Genomic DNA, 15,043 nt, shown 5'->3' with positions numbered 1-15,043 from the left:
TGTATAAGGTTGTACACTCTGGAGAATGAAAAGCTCTGAATACTTCATCAAAAGAAAGGTTGAACAAATTATAATATATCTATCTGTTAACACCAATGAAATAATATGCATCTATTAAAAAGATCTTGATGTTCTGATCTAGAAGGGCCCCAAACTATAAGTAAAAAAATTAAAATGTTATACGGTATGATCTCATTTTTATAAAAAGTAAAATAAAATAATACTCTCTCTATATATATATATTCACTTTTTTTTTTTTTTTTGACAGTGTCTCACTCCGTCACCCAGGCTGGAGCACAGTGGTACAACCATAGCTCAAAGCTCATTGCAGCCTCAAACTCCTGGGCTCAAGGCATCCTCCCTCCTCGGTTTTCCAAGTAGCCAGAACTACAGGCACACACTACAGGCTAATCTTAAAATATTTTGTAGAAATCAAGTTGCACTAGGTTGTTCTGGCTGGTCTGAAACTCCTGGCCTCAAGCAAGCCTTCCTCTGTGGCCTAACAAAATGCAGGGATTATAGGCATGAGCCACTGCACCCAGCCTACGTTTTCTTTAATTAAGGAAAACCTATAGAAGAATTCGTCCTAAATGATTAGCACTAGTTATATTAGGAGTTGAGACTAAAACGAAATGGATAGGGCAAAAGAGATGATTAATTTTACTTTAGAAACTTCTGAAGTGCTAAAATTAGACAAAATATATTATTTTGGTTTCTGAAACTACCAAAATTAAAACAATAAGTAACAATATATAATAGTATTATGTGGCTAAGAACAGAATTTCTCTATCAAAACATTTTGGCTTTTTTTTTTTTTTTTTTAAAAAGGTAAGTGTGGCATAATTTGAATTTAAGCTAATCCCTTAATTTTTATGCCTTCTTTAATAAATATGCTTTGAATACACACTATATGCTTCAGCTACCACATGAGAAAGCTACATGTCAATATACAACAGATTATACATTTGGAGAGATAAAGTTTACATGTGAAAACAACAGTGAACAAAACAAGACAGCATATAAATAGCTAAGAGTTAAATGACAGGATCTAGCAGTTGAAAAGCTGATGGGTTTTGGAGTATTCAGCCAAAAGATTCTATGCAGGAGACAAGACTTGAAATGATCTATGGAAGTAGAATTTTCATAATATAAGGGGGAATCCTTAGGCAAGGGCACTTCATAAAGACAGGCATGGAGACAGACAAAGCTGATTTTCATGGGAAAATAAGGCTCGGTTCAGTCAAATGACAGGCTAATATTAAATGGCAGAAAGTATGGGACCAATTATTTCTTTCTGTTATGTGGGGTGATTACACTGGAAAATGTCCTCTAAGGGAAATAGTAGCTTCTTTAGCAAAAGAAATTTTTTTTTTTTTAAATTTAAGCCCTATTATAGTTCAATCATTTCTAAACAGATCATGTGGAATCTAAGTGGTTATATCCATCAATTATTAAAGTGGTTATGCACATCTATTTCACAGACTAAGAGGTGATAATCTGATATACACACATACTCAAATATACATAACCATATTCAAAAGAGGTAAGATTCCAAAAGACTATATAAAATAATGGATATTAGGGAGTTTAACCCACTTGGAATTTTGGTATCTTATCTTGCATTTGCTATTTAAAGTAATTTTTTTCTCTCCTGTCTACAGGCTAAGGTTTTTTTTTTTCTTCTGTTGGTTTAAAAGTTTTAATTCTTTGTTCTTACATTGTTCATCCTTAAGTTCCAGAACTCATGTTTGCTTACTGCTAATGAGTTCTTTTTTTTTTTTTTTTGAGATGGAATTTCACTCTTTTGTTTTCCAGGCTGGAGTGCAATGGTGTAATCTCAGCTCACTACAACCTCTACCTCCCAGATTCCAGAGATTCTCCTGCTTCAGCCTCCCAAGTAGCTGGGATTACAGGCATGTGCCACCCCGCCCGGTTAATTTTGTATTTTTAGCAGAGATGGGGTTTCATCATGTTGGTCAGGCTGGTCTTGAACTCCTCACCTCAAGTGATCCACCCACCTCGGCCTCTCAAAGGGCTGGGGTTACAGGTGTGAGTCACCACATCCAGCCTCTTATCGCTATTGATTTCTTAAACTTACTCCTATCATCTGACTAACAAGGCCTGTGTTTCTTTATATTTCTTTAATGTCCACCTCTATCCTTATGCCCTGGATACTGTCCAGAGTTCTGGTTATGAATTTTCATTGTTTTTCTCTTTTTGCATATGTTACTACATACAATACTTCAGTAAGTTATTTGATTACTCTCAACTCCCACATATTTTACAGCAACATTCTAGATTAATTTCTCTTCCTATAAGAATACTTCCTCCAACAAAGGTGTTTTCAAATGGTCACTGTGTAGTCAAATAGTTGAGACATTTTATGCCAAAGAACTTGGTTTTTGTACCTTCACACTGAAATGACAACATGGCTAGATAAAATTTCTAGGCTCAGTGTGCTTTTTCTCAATACTTTAACAATATTTTTCTCTTTATCTTACTGTATCCATGTTGCTATTGAGAAATCTGATGTCAATCTGAATCTTGTTCCTTTTAAGGTTGTCTGCTCTCTGACTCTGGAGTCTTTAAAACATTCTTCACTTTGTTTTTGGTATCTATAAATTCCACTTTAAAAGTCCAGGAGTAGGTTTTGTTCCTGGCTTCTATTTGCCACTCTGGGTCCTTTCAATATGAAATCTGCCCTCTTTATTTTCCATTATTATTTCTTTAACTATTTCTCCCCCTTTATTTTGCTCCCTTTCCTTTCAAAAACACTTATTATCTGAATGTTATCCTTTTGTATACCTTAGTTTTCTTTTATATTTTCTATCTGTATTCTTTCCTGCTGCCTTATGAGAGAGCAGCTCAAACCCTCTTCTAATTCCCATTCATTATATAATTTATGTAGTTTGCTGTTTTAAGTGACTAATGTGAGGCAACTTTATAAATTAATTATTTGAGTCTGGCTTCATTAAACAGCATATTTGTAAATAAAATGAAATGTGCCAATATAATATTAAGTAAACATTATAAAAAGGAAAATGAAGCAGGAAACTTTAAAGAGTTTAAAATGAAGCAGCATTTGAAGTTGAAGTTAAGTGTTTACATGCAAAAAAGAATTCTTTTTTTTGTTGTTGTTGTTCTTAAATTGCATTTATGAGAAGTGTGGTCCCTTCTGCATGTTCTTTAAATTATAATTCCTTTTCAATCATTAAAAAAAAATAAAAGATAAAGAGTTTATCCATAACCCTGAAACAAGTTATTACAATAAACTGCAATATACCAGAGTATTTACTCACACTTGTAATGGTTGATTTTTTCCTCTCTGGCCCTACAAGAGGGCTTGCAGTCATCTCGCTTTTTGAGCCAACTGTTGTGCTGCCAAGTTTTCGAGCCACATCTTTGTCCCACTCCTCTTTCTGTTCACTTTCCACGCTGTTAGCCTGAGCTCTTTTGGTATATGATACAGCAGGAGGAATGGATGGACCAGCTATCATTTAAAAAAAAATAGCATAATGAGCTGAAAAACAACTGATCTATTTTCTGCTCACAAACAAAAACTCTGTATTAAAATTATCTACATTTGCATGTTTTAAATTCTTTGATTTCAAAAATCAGGTCAGTCCCTGCAATAGGGATTATTTTTATAATTCAGTAATATATGTCTGTGAGAACTAGATGACACAAGCACATAGACATGAATGTACAATGCTTTAAAAACACAAGTTTGGGTAGAACCCATGTGTTGTTTCACTTATGTGACTTTTTTCCCCACCATGATCACTGAAACGCCGCTGCTTCTGATTTGCTGAGATGCTTCTCTGGACCTTCAGGTGAGCAGGGGACTGAAGAGTGCTGTTGTTTAAGTCACTACTGGGCCGGGATCTCTGACACAAGTTTCCACTGGATAAGGATTCACCACCTTCAAACTATAAGAAGAAAAACCACGAGGATTTTAAAGCAAAAAAAAAAAAAAAGTTTGTACAAACACTGCACTCTTTATTTTCTAAATGATTTACAGCTATACAAGAAGTAATCAAAATTTAAAAAACCGTGTAGTATTGGGCCTAGAACTTTAAGTTGGCAAGCAGGAAAGGAGTGAACTGGATAGAATATGCATTAGTGACTACTCATAATCTTCTATTATTTTGTACAAATCCTTAGTTTAGTCAGAACACCAATAACAGCAACCAATTATTGAATGGTAATTATAGACTAGGCACTGTACTAAGCTCTTTCTATATGTCACTTTCTTTAATCATCACAACAAACCTATGATGTATTAAGCTGCACTTCATAGATGGAAAAACTGAGTTTAAGAAAGTTAGGGGCATCACTGAGATTTAAACTTACAATAAAATCTAAAATTTTAAATACACACACATGTATATATACGTATGTATGCATATAAACATAAGCATAGATTCGTTTGTTTTGTTTTCTCCACATTTGTAAAAAAAAAAAAACTGGTTTACTGTTTCTGATCAGGAAATTATATCTACTTAGAACTCAGCATGGTAAACTCTGGATTGACATACTATTCCTCTCTCTGTAACATAAAACTTGTTTGCTACCAGCAAACCTTTGATGGAATCACTGGCATCCCTATAGGAAATCTAAATTCATATACAGATAATACTAATGATATCGCAAGGTAATACTGATGATAATAACAGCCTAACTCAGAGCACATAGTAACCCACGAGAAACTGTTCCGAGGACTTTATAAGTACTCACTCATTTAACACTTCCAATGATCCTAAAAGATAAGTACTATTATTGTCCCCATTTTATAGATAAGATAACTGAGGCACAGAAAATTAATTGCCTTAGTTGCATAGTTAGTGGTTGTGCTGGGGTAGGGTGGGGGCAGGGTAGCTTAGATCCAATAAGAGCCTGAACTTTGGAACCAGCTCAAGGTAATCAGTTCTCCCTCTATGGGTTCATGCTAGATCTGGTTACTTAAAAGAGCATGGCACCTCCCCCACCTCTCATCTGCTCGCTCTTGCCATGTGACATGCTGGCTTCCCCTCACCTTCCATCATGTCTGTAAGCTTCCTGAGGCCTTTACCAGAAGCAGATGCCAACACCATGCAGATGCCAGCATCATGCCTGCAGAACTGTGAGTCAAATAAACTTTTTTTCTTTATAAATTATCCCATCTCAGGTACTTCTTTATAGCAATGCAAAACTACCTACCATAGTTCACCATTTGTATATAGTTATTTCCTGAATCTATCTCCTTATGATAGTTCTCCTGGCCTTGAGAATTCCCAGTTGAAAGCATCAGTCACTTGACACTTTATAAGGCAAAATGTCACCAAATAACCTTTCCCAGAGTTACCTCTTTTAAAAATCATTTAAGACATACATTTTATTTCAAAAGCTATCACTTCCTCATGTTCCAGTCACTGACTTTTCTGCACACCTGAAATAACCATATTACCTTTGGTGGGGCTGTTGCATTTGGATGCACAAGCTGTGGGGGAGACCATTCTCGAAGACCAGGTTGTGAATGGTGCCTCTTGGAGCTAAGAAAGATAGTAGGCCTGTTCTTTCATAAAATCTCTTTGGTACCCAGAAATAAAATCACTTCATAATTTATCATCTTGATTTTTGAATTCCAATAAATAAGAATGTTAGGATAGGATCTTTATATTATTTTTGATACCAAAAAGAATGTATTTACTAATATATTAGCTCAATAAATAATTCACAGTAATCTGAAAAGGTGAAAAACTTACTTCAGGTGGTTTTCTACCTAGAAGAATGTAAGTAGCCATAACTTCATCATACTTTTGATTTATTAAGGCATCATTTATTTCATCTCGTGCAAAGCCCATAGTGACCATAATATCTAGAAATTTAAAAAAGAGAGATGTTCTGAAAATGGGTTTAGTTTAGTAAACAAATCAACAAAAACAGGCAAGTTTGCCAATTTTGAATATGAAAACTAAGTCATGAAAATTTAAAGTGTAGTTTTAAAAACTTCTGGACTATTAGCCTAAGATACCATATGTTCACAGATATTGTACAATGATAATTTTACATGCAGAAATTATCTATATCATGGGTAATATATTAATGGGCCCACTTAATTTCTCCTTGCCTAATACATTCCTGAGCTTTCTTTGTCCAGTCTGAGACCATGTTAGTCTCTGTTACACAAAATTGTCTTTCTCTCAACTCATCCTCAGCTACTTGTGAAGTGGTTTCTCTCATTTCTTAACAATTTCTGCTTTCTGATTTACAGTAGGTTGACTCTTCTTCGGGCGATTTGAATTTCCATGGTTTTTCTGATCAGGTTCCTGACACCCTAAAATGCTCTCCCCTGCCACACTGCTCTCAAGCCAGATAAAAACACAGTTGAGATGACTCAGCTTGAGACTAAATAATGGCTTTGGGAAGGGATTGAGAAATGGAGAGAACAAGTTAGAAGGAATGCTCTGGCTAGGCATGGGCAATAGCAGGACAAGTGAGGAGGGAGAATAAACGCTGCTAAGACAGTGGAAAAAGAAAGGGAGAGCCAAAGTGTTCAACTCTCAATTCAGTGCCTCTACATTTTTTGTTAAAATAAATGCTATATTTGCTGATACTTATCAGTCTGATCAGTGCTGATAGTTACATCAGCCATTCCTCCTGCTGGGCATCACTGAAAGGAAAGAATTCAGTTTATTTATGTTAAGTTTTATATCATTGTTGTCAAACATTGAATTGGACCATAATATATATCAGAACAAATTAGGGAACTTGAAATGTAGAATTTTTAGTGTATTATCATTAAAATGATAACGCAAGTATTTTTCAAGTAAAAATTGCTTTCTATTCACACTTTTAAACACTATTTTTGTACACTAAAGGACTCTTACTTGTTGACTAGGGACACCACTTCTTACCACGTTTAAATACTTACCTATTCTTTTTATGTCATTGAAATCTGGATCAGGCTCAGTATATGGCTTTAGTTCTTCTTCTTCATGACCAACATTCATCCATCGATCTTTCATTATTTGCTAGGAAATAAACTCTACATTATGTGTGGTCAATCAGAACATTCAGGAACTTATTTTAGCTCTATTTTAGCAAATGTGAAATTACTAGTTCACTCAACAAGTTTCATGTGACATTTCTGGTTTGATTAGTGGGACAAAAAGAGGTATAAGACTTTGGGACACACATGACAACTGTGACTATCTTCCTACACACTCACCAAATGTATTAATTCAAGGTAGCATGCCTCCCTTATTCCTCCAAAGGGAATATTTCCAAATTTAGGTATTTTAATGTAAGAACTTACTTCTCATAAAGCAGATTTTAACTTCTGCTTTCGATTTTATATTTAACATTAATACAGAGATTATAATTTTTTCCTGGCTTTTGCCAAACATATGCCTTATTTTAAAATCACCACATATTAAAATATTAGCAAAGAAGACGTCATGGGGAATGAAAATCAGGGTTAACAGTAAAGTTATCACAGCTAACCTGATGTGGAAAGGGAGAGTAGTCAAAATTTAAGTCTAGAGTTAGAAATTAGGTGAGAATCAAGCAGGGGTTGATGTGAATTACCAGAGTCATACTTAAGCTAAGGCTGTAAATAACAGTCCTGGGCTTTTAAAAGGCAACCTTATGGAGGCAAGCTAGAAAATGGGAAAAGTATTTGCAAAACATTTACTGGATAAGGAGTAAATATTCAGAATATGTAAAGAACACCTGCAACTCATAATATAAAAATAAATAACCTGAATTAAAAATGGGCAAAGTAATATTTCTAACAAAAAAGATACAGAAGTGGCCAACAGGCATGCTTGTTGTGTGAAATGATGCTCAACATCAATAGTCATCAAGGAACTCAAAACCATAGTGAAATATCACCTTATATTCATTAGGATGGCCACTATCAAAAAAACAGAAAACAAGTGTTGGTGAGCGTGTGGAGAAATTGAAACCCTTGTGAACTGCTGGCAGGAATGTAAAGTGGTACAGCCACTACGGAGAACAGTATAGAGGTTGCTCAAAAAATTAAAAATAGAACTACCATATGATCCAGTAATCCCACTTCCAGGTATTTATCCAAAAAAACTGATAACAGAGTATCAAAGAGATATTCAGAAGCTTATATTCACTGCAGCATTAGTTACAATAGCCTAGATGTGGAAGCAACCTAAATGTCCATTGACAGATGAATTGATAAAGAAAATGTGATACACAAATACAAAGAAATATTATTCAGCCTTAAAAAAAATCTTGCCATATGTTACAACATAGATGAACCTTGAGGACATCATGCTAGGTAAAATAAGCCAATCACAAAAAGACAAATACTGCATGATTCACTTACATGGATTATCTAAAGTAGTTAAACTCATAGAAACATAAACTATAATAGAATGGTGACTGCTGGGGCTGAGGAGGGGGAAATAGGGAAACTGAATGAGTACAGAGTTTTAGTCACACAAAATGAAAAAGTTCTGGAGATCTCCTGTACAACAATGTATACATAGTTAACGATACTGTAATACACACTTAAAAGCTGTTAAAAGGGGAAACATATGTTATGTATTTTTTACCACCATCACCACCACGAAAAAAAAGGCAATCTAGTAGAGAATTTACTATACGCATGGTAAATGGGGAACTGGAATAAACTTATTTGAATAATTTTATATTAATTTAGAAAGACTGTTCACTTTTCATTACTACAGAATTTTAGGTTTTCATTCTAGTTGCTGATATATTAATTGTCTTTTTCCAGGTCCTGTAAAGTACATTCTCCATCTTTAAATTTTACATGCCAATATTCTACTAATTAGAAAAATAACTACATATATATATATGATATATATGATATGATATAGAATATATATATGATATAGGATATAGGATATATATACGATATATATATATACATATATCATATATATCCTATATATATCTCATATATATATCCTATATATTATATATATATGAGATATATATATAGGATATATATATATATATATCCTATATATATAGGATATATATATATATATCCTATATATATATCTCATATATATATAATATATAGGATATATATATGAGATATATATGAGATATATATAGGATATATATATGAGATATATATAGGATATATATATGAGATATATATATGACAATATATATCCTATATATTATATATATATGAGATATATATATAGGATATATATATATATATATATCCTATATATATAGGATATATATATATATATATATATCCTATATATATATCTCATATATATATAATATATAGGATATATATGTGAGATATATATAGGATATATATGATATATGTATATAGGATATATATATCCTATATATAGGATATATATATAATCTTTTGAAGGCTAATTCCTTGACTGCCAAAGTACCTTCCACTCATTTATTAACATTTACCTAAAGCTAATCACTAGAAAAAATAAATCCAGGGCAGAGTTCTAACAACTGGAATCTCTTAGAATACTGCTGTGCTGGATTGGAGGATTTTCCAGAGGTCATCGTCACATAATTTTTTTTTTTTTTATTTAAACAGAGGGTCTCTTTATGTTGCCCAGGCTGGTCTTGAACTCTTGGAATCAAGTAATCTGCTTGCCTCCGTTTCCCCAAGTGCTGGGATTACAGGCATGAGCCACCATGCCTGGCCACATGATACATTTTTAAATTAAACTTTCTAGAGAATTAATATATTTTAAAAATACAATCATACAGAAATGTAACTCTTTTTTTCCTTTGCCATATGGGCTTTATATTTTTATTTTTCATATTTTTAATATTATTGGAGTATGACATATTTACAGGCAATTGCACAAATGCATATGAACTTTCATGAAATGAACACACATGCAGCCACCCCCCAGAACCAGAAAATACTGCCACCACCGTTTACCCCCAAAACCTCCTCATGCCCCAACTACTTCCCTTCATCCTGCCTTTCAACACCGTACATTAATGTTTCTTAGTCTTGAAGTTCATGTAATGGAGTCAGGCACAAAAATATGTACCCTCGTGCCTGCTTTTTCTTTCTCTTTCTTTCCTTCTTTCTTTTTTTCCCTTCCTTCCTTCCCTCCCTCCTTCTTTCCTTCCTTCCTTTCACTTAAAGCTCTGGAGTACTTATGCAAATCGTGCAGGATTGTTACATAGGTATACACATGCCATGGTAGTTTGCTGCATCTATCCCCCCATCATCTACATTAGGTATTTCTCCTAATGTTATCCCTCCCCAATCCTCCCCTGCTATCCCACCTGGCCCCCCAACCCCTCAAAAGACCCTGGAATGGTGATGTTCTCCTCTCCGTGTCCATGTGTTCTCATTGTTCAACAGCCACTTATGAGAATATGCAGTGCAGACATGTAACTCTTAAAAGACTACCACTAACTTGATTTCTTATCACCATATTGGGCTATGGTAATTTAAGTACCTTATCCAACTACTGTTTTAAATTATTATTATTTTTTAATTATACTTTAAGGTCTGGGATACATGTGCAGAATGTGCAGGTTACATAGGTATACACGTGCCATGGTGGTTTGCTGCACCCATCAACCTGTCATCTACATTAGGTATTTCTCCTAATTCTATCCCCACCCTTGACTCCCACCCCATGACAGACCCTGGTGTGTGATGCTCCCCTCCCTTTGTCCATGTGTTCTGATTGTTCAGCTTCCACTTATGAGTGAGAACATGCAGTGTTTGGTTTTCTGTTCCTGTGTTAGTTTGCTGAGAATGATGGTTTCTAGCTTCATCCATGTCCCTGCAAAGGACAGAAACCCATCCATTTTTAGGGCTGCATAGTATTCCATGGTGTATATGTGCCACATTTTCTTCATCCAGTCTATCACTGATGGGCATTTGGGTTGGTTCCAAGTCTTTGCTATTGTGAACAGTGCTACAATAAACATACGTGTGCATGTGTCTTTATAGTAGAATGATTTATAATCCTTTGGGTACATACCCAGTAATGGGATTACTGGGTGAAATGGTATTTCTGGTTCCAGGTTCTTGAGAAATCACCACATTGTCTTCCATGATGGTTGAACTAATTTGCACTCCCATCAATAGCGTAAAAACATTCCTATTTCTCCACATCCTTTCCAGTATCTGTTGTTTCCTGACTTTATAATGATCTCCATTCTAACTGGCATTAGATAGTATCTCATTGTGGTTTTGATTTGTATTTCTCTAATGACCAGTGATGATGAGCTTTATATATATATAATTATATGTTTGTTGGCTGCATATATGTCTTCTTTTGAGAAGTGTCTGTTCATATCTTTCATCCACTTTTTGCTGGGGTTGTTTTTTTCTTATAAATTTGTTTAAGTTACTTGTTGATTCTAGATATTAGCCCTTTGTCAGATGGATAGGCTACAAAAATCTTCTCCCATTCTGTGGGGTGCTTGTTCACTCTGATGATAGTTTCTTTCGATGTGCAGAAGCTCTTTGGTTTAATTAGATCCCATTTGTCTATTTTGGCTTTTGTTGCCATTGCTTTCCGTGTTTTAATCATGAAGTCTTTGCCTATGCCTATGTTCTCAATGGTACAGCCTAGGTTTTCTTCTAGGGTTTTTATGGTTTTAGGTCTTACATTTAAGTCTTTAATCCATCTTAGTTTTTGTGTAAGGTGTAAGGAAGGAGTCCAGTTTCAGTTTTCTGAATATGGTTAGCCACTTTTCCCAACACCATTGATTAAATAGGGAATCCTTTCCCCATTGCTTGTTTCTGTCAGATTTGTTAAAGATCAGATGGTTGTAGATGTGTGGTGTTACTTTTGAGGCCTCTGTTCTGTTCCATTGGTCTACATACCTGTTTTGGTATCAGTACCATGCTGTTTTGGTTACTGTAGCAGTGTAGCATAGTTTGAAGTCAGGTAGCATGATGCCTCCAGGTTTGTTCTTTCTGCTTTGGATTGTCTCGGCTATATGGGCTCTTTCTTGGTTCCATATTAAGTTTAAAGTAGCTTTTTCTACTTCTGTGAAGAAAGTCAATGGTAGCTTGACGGGGATAGCACTGAATCTATAAATTACTTTGGGCAGTATGGCCATTTTCACAATATTGATTCTTCCTATCCATGAGCACAGAATGTTTTTCCATTTGTCTGTGTCCTCTCTTATTTCCTTGAGCAATGGTTTGTAGTTCTCCTTGAAGAGGTCCTTCACATCCCTTGTTAGTTGTATTCAGGTATTTTATTCTCTTTGTAGCACTTGTGAATGGGAGCTCACTCATGATTTGGCTCTCTGTTTATCTCTTATTGGTATATATGAATGCTTGTGATTTTTGCACATTGATTTTGTATCCTGAGATTTTGCTGACGTTGCTTATCATCTTAAGGAGATTTTGGGCTGAGATGATGGGGTCTTCTAAATATACAATCATGTCATCTGCAAACAGGAGCAATTTGACTTCCTCTCTTCCTATTTGAATACTCTTTATTTTTTCTCTTGCCTGATTGCCCTGGCTAGAACTTCCAAAACTATGTTGAATAGGAGTGGTGAGAGAGACATCCTTGTCTTGTGCTGGTTTTCAAAAGGAATGCTTCCAGCTTTTGTCCATTCAGTAAAATATTGGCTCTGAGTTTGCCATAAATAGCTCTTATTATTTTGAGATATGTTCAATCAATACCTAGTTTATTGAAAGTTTTTTTTTTTTTTTTTTTTAGCATGAAGGGGCATTTAATTTTATATCAAAGTCCTTTTCCGCATCTATTGAGATAATCATGTGGTTTTTGTCATTGGTTCTGTTTATGTGATGGATTACGTTTATAGATTTACATATGGTGAACCAGCCTTGCATCATCCCAGGGATGAAGCAGATTTGATTGTTGTGGATAAGCTTTTAGATGTGCTGCTGGATTTGAGTTGCAAGTATTATATTAAGGATTTTCATATCAATGTTCACCAGGGACACTGGCCTGAAGTTTTCTTTTTTTGTTGTGTTTCTGCCAAGTTTTAGTATCAGGATGCTGGCCTCATAAAATGAGTTAGGAAGGAGTCTCTCTTTTGCTAATGTTTGAAAAAGTTTCAGAAGGAATGGTACCAGCTCCTCTTTGGAGCTCTGGTAGAATTCGGCTGTGAATCCATCTGGTCCTACACTTTTTTTGGTTGGAAGGCTATTAATTGCTGCCTCAATTTCAGAACTTGTTATTGGTCTATTCAGGGATTTGACGTCTTCCTGGTTTAGTCTTGGGAATGTGTGTGTGTCCAGAAATTTATCCATTTTTTCTAGATTTTCTAGTTTATTTCCATAGAGGTGTTTTTGGTATTTTCTGATAGTAGTTTCTATGTCTGTGGGATCAGTGGTGATACCCCCTTTATCATTTTTTATTGCATCTATTTGATTCTTCTCTCTTTTCTTCTTTATTAGTCTGGCTAGTGGTCTATCTGTTTTGTTAATCTTTTCAAAAAACCAGCTCCTGGATTCACTAATTTTTTGAAGGTTTTTTTGTGTCTCTACCTCCTTCAGTTCTGCTCTGATCTTAGTTATTTCTTGTCTTCTGCAAGCTTTTGAATTTGTTTACTCTTGCTTCTCTAGTTCTTTTAATTGTGATGTTAGGGTGTTGATTTTAGATCTTTCCTGCTTTCTCCTATGGGCATTTAGTGCTATAAATTTCCTCTAAACACTGCTTTAGCTGTGTCCCAGAGGTTCTGGTATGTCGTGTCTTTGTTCTCACTGATTTCAAAGCACTTATTTATTTTTGCCTTCATTTCATTATTTACCCAGTAGTCATGCAGGAGCAGGTTGTTCAGTTTCCATGTAGCTGTGTGGTTTTGAGTGAGTTTCTTAATCCTGAGTTCTAATGTGACTGCACTGTGGTCTCAGGGACTGTTTGTTATGATTTCCGTTCTTTTGCATTTGCTAAGGAGTGTTTTACTTCCAATTATGTGGCCAATTTTAGAATAAGTGTGATGTGGTGCTGAAAACAATGTATATTCTGTTGATTTGGGGTGAAGAGTTCTGTAGCTGTCTATTAGGTCCGCTTGGTCCAGAGCTGAGTTCAAGTACCGAATATCCTTGTTAATTTTCTGCCTCATTGATCTAATAGTGACAGTGGGGTGTTAATGTCTCCCACCACTACTGTGTGGGAGTCCAAGTCTCTTGGTAGGTCTCTAAGAACTTGCTTTATGAATCTGGGTACTCCTGTATTGGGTACATATATATTTAGGATAGTTAGTTCTTGCTGCATTGATCCCTTTACCATTATGTAACGCCTTTGTCTTTTTTGTCTTTGTTGGTTTAAAGTCTGTTTCATCAGAGACTAGGATTGCAAACCCTGCTTTTTTTTCCTTTCCATTTTCTCGGAAAATATTCCTCTTTCCCTTTATTTTGAGGCTATGTGTGCCTTTGCACATGAGATGAGTCTCCTGAATACAGCACACCAATGGGTCTTGACTTTTTATCCAATTTGCTGGTTGGTGTCTTTTAATTGGGGCATTTAGCCCATTTACACTTAAGGTTAATATTGTTATTTGTGAATCTCATTCTGTCATTATGAAGCTAGCTGTTTATTATGCCCATTAGTTGATGCAGTTTCTTCATAGTGTTGATGGTCTTTACAATTTGTTATGTTTTTTAGTGGCTGGTACTGGTTTTTCCTCTCCATATCTAGTGCTTCCTTCAGGAGCTCTTATAAGGCAGGCCTGGTGGTGATAAAATCTCTCAGCATTTGCTTGTCTGTAAAGGATTTTATTTCTCCTTTGCTTATGAAGCTTAGCTTGGCTTGAATTGAAACTCCTTCATTAAGAATGTTTAATATCAGACCCTACTCTCTTCTGGCTTATAGGATTTCTGCAGAGAGATCCACTATTAGTCTGATGGGTTCCCTTTGTGAGTAACCTGACCTTTCCCTGTGAATGCCCTTAACATTTTTTCCTTTGTTTCACCTTGGTGTGGCAATTATGTGTCTTGGGGTTGCTCTTCTCAAGCTTTTTTTTTTTTTTTTTTTTTTTTTTTTTTTTTTTTTTTTTTTTTGCAGTTATCTCCTCAAGTTAAATCGAGGAGTATTTTTGTGGT

At 35.0% G+C, this 15,043-nt stretch overlaps 1 protein-coding gene across 12 annotated transcripts in view; it reads right to left on the bottom strand.

The window, feature by feature from the left end:
• Window positions 1-15,043, bottom strand: part of MARK1 (microtubule affinity regulating kinase 1) — a 127,118-nt gene that overhangs the window by 21,506 nt on the left and 90,569 nt on the right. For all 12 annotated transcript variants that reach the window (XM_017526335.2, XM_017526337.2, XM_017526336.2 and 9 more), the window contains 4 exons: window positions 6,914-7,013; window positions 5,745-5,857; window positions 3,776-3,929; window positions 3,300-3,490 (listed from right to left, as the gene is read on the bottom strand). In XM_017526335.2, coding sequence (XP_017381824.1) covers window positions 3,300-3,490; window positions 3,776-3,929; window positions 5,745-5,857; window positions 6,914-7,013 — 558 coding nt within the window. The remainder of the gene's footprint in view (window positions 1-3,299; window positions 3,491-3,775; window positions 3,930-5,744; window positions 5,858-6,913; window positions 7,014-15,043) is intronic.

The sequence above is a fragment of the Cebus imitator genome, unplaced genomic scaffold, assembly GCF_001604975.1.
Source record: "Cebus imitator isolate Cc_AM_T3 unplaced genomic scaffold, Cebus_imitator-1.0 Scaffold42, whole genome shotgun sequence".
NCBI lineage: Eukaryota > Metazoa > Chordata > Mammalia > Primates > Cebidae > Cebus > Cebus imitator.
This window is presented reverse-complemented; position numbering and strand designations above follow the sequence as displayed.